The sequence below is a fragment of the Maylandia zebra genome, linkage group LG22 (genome assembly GCF_041146795.1).
Source record: "Maylandia zebra isolate NMK-2024a linkage group LG22, Mzebra_GT3a, whole genome shotgun sequence".
NCBI classification, from domain to species: domain Eukaryota; kingdom Metazoa; phylum Chordata; class Actinopteri; order Cichliformes; family Cichlidae; genus Maylandia; species Maylandia zebra.
The window spans coordinates 3,915,117-3,922,923 of record NC_135187.1 but is presented as its reverse complement, the minus strand read 5'-3'; the positions used below and the strand labels follow the sequence as shown (position 1 = coordinate 3,922,923).

At 39.1% G+C, this 7,807-nt stretch overlaps 1 protein-coding gene across 1 annotated transcript; it reads right to left on the bottom strand.

The window, feature by feature from the left end:
• Positions 1-51: 51 nt before the first annotated feature.
• Positions 52-7,722, bottom strand: LOC101466111 (cell division control protein 42 homolog). Its single transcript, XM_004569723.2, has 6 exons — positions 5,886-7,722; positions 3,988-4,092; positions 3,479-3,551; positions 1,676-1,785; positions 866-1,063; positions 52-274 (listed from the first exon to the last, which is right to left on the bottom strand). The coding sequence occupies exons 2-6, from the start codon at positions 4,090-4,092 to the stop codon at positions 188-190; spliced, it is 573 nt and encodes a 190-aa protein (XP_004569780.1). The 5' UTR covers positions 5,886-7,722; the 3' UTR covers positions 52-187.
• Between the last annotated feature and the right edge of the window lie 85 nt (positions 7,723-7,807).

The window sequence follows — 7,807 nt, the reverse complement described above, 5'->3', positions numbered from 1 at the left end:
TATATATATATATATATATATATGTGTATGTATGTATGTATATATATGTATGTATATATATGTATGTATGTATGTATGTCCTTCCTCTCTCTCTTCTCATCCAGGCTAATAGTCCTTTTTCTACGTCCACGTACATCTCCAGCTTCTCTTCCTCTGCCCTTTACTCCATTTGTTCTTATTGTGATGTCTATAAAAGGACACAGCGACTGGATTTGTTGTGTAGAGTCTCCAGCACCACCCGGATGGCCTCTTCAAACACATTCTGAACTCCTTTCTGAGAATAAGAGAGAACACCACACTCAGCTTAAGAAATAAAGGAAACACCATAAATCAAATGGAAAGACAGAATCTTTCTTCGGATAACTACAAATATTGCAAATGTGTAAAATGTGATCAGCTGCTGTTGTCTGTCTCTAGAAACTGAGAATCTGGAGGGAAGGGTCCCAGAAGCTTCTGGTTTCTATTTGTGGTCACCTTAAACTGAATAGCATTCAAGAGAATGAAAATGATTGTTGCATTTACCACATGGGCAGGATAAAAGAAGGCTGAAGCTTCTGGGTTTGAAATGTAAAGCAAATGCAGAAGTTCATTAAAGCTGTATTCTCTCTAATGACCAGCAGGGGGCGACTCCTCTGGTTGTAAAAGAGTTGCAGCTATATGGCGGTAACCCCGAACCAGATGATGGACACCAGAGGTAAATATGTTGCTACCCTAGCGTTTGACAAAAGGCTTTTAATTCAGAGAATTGTAAAGACTTCCTGTGATTTCAGGAATGGAAACTTTCACATTTCTTTTATTTTTGTGTTTGAAGGCTGACAGAGACTCGTAGGAGATCACAGCAGCAGACTTCTTCTCCTCTCTGTACCTGTGTCAGAGCTGAACACTCCATGTATTTAACGGCCTTCAGCTCATGAGCCAGCTTCTCTCCGCTCTCAAAGGTCACCGGTTGCTGTTTGTTCTTGGCCAGCGTCTCCAGGGTGACACCGTCGTCTCTCAGATCCACCTGAGTCCCCACCAGCAGGAAAGGCACCCGTGGACAGTGGAATAAAATCTCTGGTACCCACTGTGAACAGATAAGTTTAAGATTATGATCACTTATTCTTTATGCCTTTCTTTTTTAGTACCAAATTCAGATTTTCTTTCTTCCAGCTTGAGTCTCTCTTTAACCATTAATTCTAATAGTTAGTTCTAAATATTAATTATTAAGCAACCATTTTATTGCCAACTTTGCCTCATTGTTTTCCCCTTTCAGCTTTTTTCTTGGGAGTAATAACAAATGGGGGCTGATCCAGGATTGTGAAAAAAGCATCTGGAAATGGTAGTATTTGTTTGTGAGTTGCCACCTGTTTGTCATATTTCTGTTTTTCCTGATGGCCAGCAGGATCACGTGCTGTGTGCAACTGCAGGTTCTGCTTCAGGTAAGCAGATGAACAATAACCTGGTCATGTAGCAGCTCCTGGTATTCTCTGCTTTGTGTTGGAACCTGAAGCTGATTGGAATCATTTGAGGGACTAACACGACAGGATCACAATCAAAACTCATTTTTTGCGTTTTTCAAATTTGGAATTTAAAACTAGTGGATTAATTTTTTGTACATTCTTTGAACCGATTTAAACATTTAGGTGGTCTGCTTATTATTCTGGAAACAATTAAAATAAAAGTGAACCAAACAGACCTTCTCTCTGATACTATAAACTGTTGAGGGTGATACGACAGAGAAACAGACGAGGAAGATGTCAGTGTCGGCGTAGCTGAGGGGTCGCAGTCTGTCATAATCATCATGGCCTGCAGGGGGAGACACAAAACGAGTCTGAGTAGCAAAAAATAGTGCGAACAAATGAAGGCTGAAAAATGCCTCCCAAGTGAGGACGTTCCCGTAGATTCTACATGCTAAAATGTCCAACCTCACAACAGACACAAACATCCTCCTGAGGCTGCATTTGCAGGCCGATTACGTCACAGCGACGCGACAAAAGCCGTCCAAATGCGTAGACTCCTCCAAACGCAGCCGACAAATGCGTTCTCCTTTTCCCGAATTTGAAGGATGGGTCGGGAGTATCCTTCGTGGCCCACCATATCCCAGAATTCACAGCGCGGCCCAGCCAATTTCAGTTTCAAAATGACTCTTATTACTCTTTCTGGGTCACAAAGTAAACTTTTAAGATATTTTCAGGCGAGAATGTAGCTGGGTAAACTTCAAATATCGGTTTATCAAGATATCACATATTTGCAAAAGCGCTCCGACATTTTTGGAGACATCTGTTACCCACCACTCGATAGCTAGCCGGGGCGATAACAGCGTACTCCCGCACATCGTTTTGTGTTTCCTCCGTGAGTTTCTCCCTTTGTGGCTTCCTGTGGATTCAGGTTTTAGTTCTGTTTTATTAGATTTCCCAGTTTAGGGTTTCTGTGTATGTCATCTCCACTCCTGCTGTATCCTGCTCTCCTTGTGAATAAAGCTCACTCACATCTAAGTCACTGCCTACGTTCTGGGTCCTTATCTCACCTCCAGCTGGCTTGCCTCGCTGATAAAAGAATGCATTTCATGGGTAAAATCAGCTTGACAGTGGGAAAAATAAAGACACAAGTGTCATTTTATTTCAGTTTGGACATTAGCCTGCCCATACTATCAATTCTGTATTTGTAAAACCTAAAGTTTTCCCCCCATTTTATCTGCAAGGAGATGTAAATAAATCACGAGTTCATTGAGGACTGTACACAAGTAGATAAAGAATGTCCATCTTTTATGTACAGGCTATGCCAACACTAATCTGCAGTCTAAACCTTTTTATCTAATTATAGGTTTGTTTATTTAATTTGTATCACTTGAATTTCTAACAGTGAAAACAAAACTGTTAGAAAACTTTCAGTTTTCATGTGTTCCTATGTGAAGACCACTTTAGCTTTTCAGGGTCACATGGCTATAGAGACACTGGTTTTCCACTAATGCTTGTTCTGGGTCAGTTTCTGCTCTGTCGCAGTGATGACAGAAGCAGGGGTAACAAATTGAGAGCATATACAATATAATAAATTGTTTATATATACAATATAAACAATTTTAATATTGCATATTCTGTACATATCACCACCTCAAATTCTGACTACAGCCACGCATAACCTACATAAGCACTTGTTTTACTTTATGTATTATTTTCTATGTTCAGAGTTAAGTTTGTTCTTTATTTGAGTCAGCTGTTTATTTAGTTGTGTGACGGGAACTTGCAAAGTAAGAATTTCATTGCTCTGCGTAACCACTTGTGTTTTGCGGTTTATATGACAATAAAATTCTTGAATCTTAAAATAACGTGTGAGTTGTCTCGTCAGCGGTGGGGAAACTGCTCATCACAATCAGCTCTGAGCGTTATAGGAAATATTGCTCCGACTATATGTATGTGACTGCTGCTGGTATGAAGATTGATATTATACAACACAGAGTTTCATTAGTTATTAAACTGAGAGCAGAAATGTTTGTCTTTACCCGAAGTGTCGCACATTTTCAGAGTGTACTCCTCCTCTCTGATCATCACCGTCATGGAGTAAGTGTTCACCACCTGGAGGAGACAGAGGCTGAGGAATGAGAACAAGAAAGAGACAACAGGAAGGAAGTAAACCCGCCAAAAGGACTTGATTACAGATGTTCTTCATAATAAAATTGGATTTATTCCATGCACTCACACTGATTTATCAAAGCAGTTTGGGCTTCAGTGTCTTGACCAAGGATCCTTACACAAAAAATCTTTTTCATCATAAGTGGTGTTTAACTTGTATGTTTTTCAACACAACACAACACAAATAGGTCCATTAAAAACACTCCTCTGTGTAATATTATGGGTTCATAAATAGTAATAGCTTCATCACAGTGTTGAAAGGGGGCGCTGACAGTTCTTCTATGCATAAAAACCCTGGAACAGCACAAGAGCTGTACACTGTGTTACATGGAATAAAGTGAAATGAATGCTGCTGCATGTCTGCAGACTTTCACCTCACCGTGGGCACGTATTCAGAGGGAAACTTGTTGACCGTGTAGGACATGAACAGGCAGGTTTTTCCCACTTCAAGGTCACCCAACATCACGCACTTTATAGTGGACATCTGAGGAGGAGGATGGAAGATGATGAAGAAGCAAAGAATGAATGAACAGTAAATGTGAGGCAGGGGAACAGAGGGAGTCTCTGGAGTGTCATCTACAGTATGCAGCTGATTTTAATTAGACACTTGTGCTTAAATAGACTTATTATATGTATGATACTGTAACAGTTATGGTTACAGTAACAAACAATAAAAGTTGTCACTGTAAATTTGGAACTGATGTCAGTACAAACAGAACAAGACCAGACTGCAGACCACCAACACTCAAGAAAATATTCATGCTAAAAATGCTGATTTTAACTAATTTGATTACTTTTAATTACAGAGTAAAATCTTAAATGTAAATGAATCTGGTCAAATGTACTTGATTGGTATATATTCAGTTTAGACCAAACACATTATTGCTTCATGTTTAAGAGGCTACGTATCTTCTTTCTTTCTTTTTTCTTCTTCCACATCAGGCACGAATTGATTTTGCGCATCCAGAAAGAGATTCAGATTAGTGTGTCATAATCTCTTGGCACAACTTGAAAGTATTTAGAAATATAATATAAATATTGATATTGGACTCCTAGAACTTCTCTCTCCTAAGTCTACCACAACTATGCTCTGATTGGTTGATGGTTCCCAATGACAAGGCGATTCTGAGGTGAGCAGAGCATGTGATGATGCTCATTGACGCCTTAAATCATGGTAAGTTCATGAACCTTGGGACACACACATCACTGGTTAAGTGTGTGCGCTGCCTTTACCATTAAAGTAATTTTGTCCTTTTTTAAAATGTCCATCGCCGAGTGCAGCACAGAGATGTTTGAAGGGCTTTTCACTTTGGAGACTATTCCCCGCTCTCTGCCCTGCACCTCTGGCCTCTGCCTCCTTGGTGGGGTAACCGTGGCAACAGAACACCTCAGACAATATGATAACCATGTTCATTTGATACAAAAGCAGTCAAATCTGAGAAAGTTCCCCATGACCCCCTCACAATTAGCTGACTGTGTTGTTGTTGTTTTAATTCAGTGAAGACAGTTATACATTCATCATCTTCTTCTTTTGGCTGGTCCTTTTAGGAGTCACCACATCTGCCAACATCGCACCCTATCACAATATCCTCCTCTGTCACACCAAGGGTTAGGGTGACCAAGGGTTTCAGGGTTAAATATCATGAGGTGTAACTATGATACTTTAAACAGCAAAAATGCACTAGTTTAATGATGTAGGCGAACAGAGACAAGGACGTGTAACGATCAGTATCTGAAAAAGTGCTCAAAAAGTGTTTTTTATGTAAACGTCCGAGGATCATCAGTATTTTAAAGTTGATCTGACCTTTTGTTGCACTAAGATTCCACAGTCGACCGTAATCATGACTCAGGTGACAGGCCAACATTTTTCTAAATGTCATCTTCTTATCTGGGAAGTCAAACATTGTTGTTTATCAGGTGCATCCAGATACTCCTGTTCTGCAGACTGCAGCAAATGACTTTCATCATTGAGCTCATTTTAAAAATGAAACTATTTAACTTCAGCATAATCTGATTTCAAGTTGGCCAGACAAACAACACCACTGAATACATGACCTATGTGTTATTTTAATTATATTTTGTTATTTACTGAAGTTTAAGACGTGTATTCTCAAAATGTTCAGGCAATAAAAAATAATTTAAATAACAATTTGAGTTAAAACGCACACATTACCATCATTTTTAAATCTCCAATGTCTTGGTTGCCACAGGTACCCTGAAGATATTTGAGTATTTATTGTCAGTAAATCGCAGTTTATAATAACTGGCAGCTCCTACCTTTCCTGTTCACAGCCGATGGACCGCTAGGTCTTATTCCGGGAGCGGGTTTAGCGATCAGCTCTGAGTTTGATAATCCAGGGTTGAGGCCAAGTTCGGGTTTTCTGCTCCAGACCGAGTAAACGTCAACTCCAAGTTAGTTACCGGGGTAACAGACCCCGTGAACTAATCCTGCTCGCTGTCAGATTTTCTTCAGCAAACTGAGTGTCCCTCTATCTCCTCCCTTCCTGCTGTACCTGAGCCAGCTGATTCATTTCCTCATTCACAGCCGCTGCCAAAGTGCGAAGAAGAGCTGATTCATTTGCAAAGGGTTTTTTTAAGGCACAGAACACATTGATCAATAATCAATCATTTGTCGTGTTGGAATCAATCGAAATATCCCAGTTGGATTTTGGACATAATGTAAATATTTGAGTGAAGATGAGGCTTAAATAACTTTAAGACGCTAAAACTGATTTTGTTTACTTTGGAGTTAATTTAAACAGCTGCAGACACTCTGTGCTCTGATTATTTTCAGGTACAGAGTCTGAACCGCGACACATTTCCCACTGAAAATGCGTCTTTGAGAGTCCACTAAGAAAACGCGAGGTGCCAAAATATAATTTCCAATGTTTCTGTGTTTCCCATGTGTAATAACTTTGCTTGTATTGGTAAATAGTCTGTGGCCAACAGGGTTTAAAGGCGTTATAAGTAAAATAAAGAAATAACTCGTCCTCTTGGCCTGATTTTTCTGATCTCGATCCCTTTTTGACACTTCACATCCGCCCAAAGGGATCACCGGCTCCATATCGGCTTCTGGAGCCCAGAAGCCCAAAGTGACTTTAAACAATTACAATCAGCGCTATCTAAAAAAACGAAAAAAAGAAAAAGGAAATCAGTTCATGCTCCTTTGTCAGTCAGAGAAAGCGCCGTGTGGGTCCTGTACTAACCAGCATTATTGAAAACCAACCGTGTATTTACGGAGGACTAAATGTGCCAAACCAATTGAACACTTTTTTAAAAGTCTAGCTTTAATGAGCAAACTGATTCAGTTATTATTGCAGATAATTTAAAATATCTTCATCATCTCCTGTGTGAGTGAGGACCTCAGTTTCCTGTTCTCATGTCTGTTTATGGTGTTTTTTTTCCCTACGATGAGTAATAGTTAATTAACTATATGTCTATCTCAGGACCAGTGTGGTCTTCTACCGTAGCTCTACTGCTCATCTTGGCTGTAAGGACTTTGGAGTTACTGTTGCTTCTCTATCAGCTCTAAAAAGTAATTTTTACCCAGAGACCTGCTGCTTACTGGATATTTTCTGTCATTCAGACAATTTTATGTAAACCCCAAAGATGGTTGTGCAGGCATATCCCAACCACAACCATGAGTCACCTTTCTTCTGACGTTTGAACTTCAGAATGTCTTGCTTGTGTCTGCATGTCTAAGTTATTGAGTTATGCTGATGAATGTTTGCACTTAAAGTAGCCATGCAGGTGGACCTAACAAAGTGCCTGTTGAGTGTGGATGTCGGTCTGTTACTAATTGGAAAACAATTACTTTTGTTATTTAGTTAAGAAAAAGTGTCATATCTTTAATTACGCTGCCCTTTGCTTTTGAAGTATTTAAAGCATCTTTCACTTTTTTTTTTTAAATAAAAGGAATAATTAGATATATTCATACAACCAAATTAATATTCCTTAAGCTAAAGTTCTCAGACAAGCTAACTGTCCTCACATCTTTTGTTGTTGTTTGTTTTAAAAAAAACAAGAGCAAAAGATTATACATTCAGATTATTAAGACTATTTGAAAAGAACAACTACAAATCCTCCATCTAATTTTGAAACATTTATACTTTCATCCATGAAGAGGCAGTCTGATTTCAAATGAACAAATTAAAAAGATCCTGGCAATCACACAGATAAAAAAGCAGTTTTCTAATTTC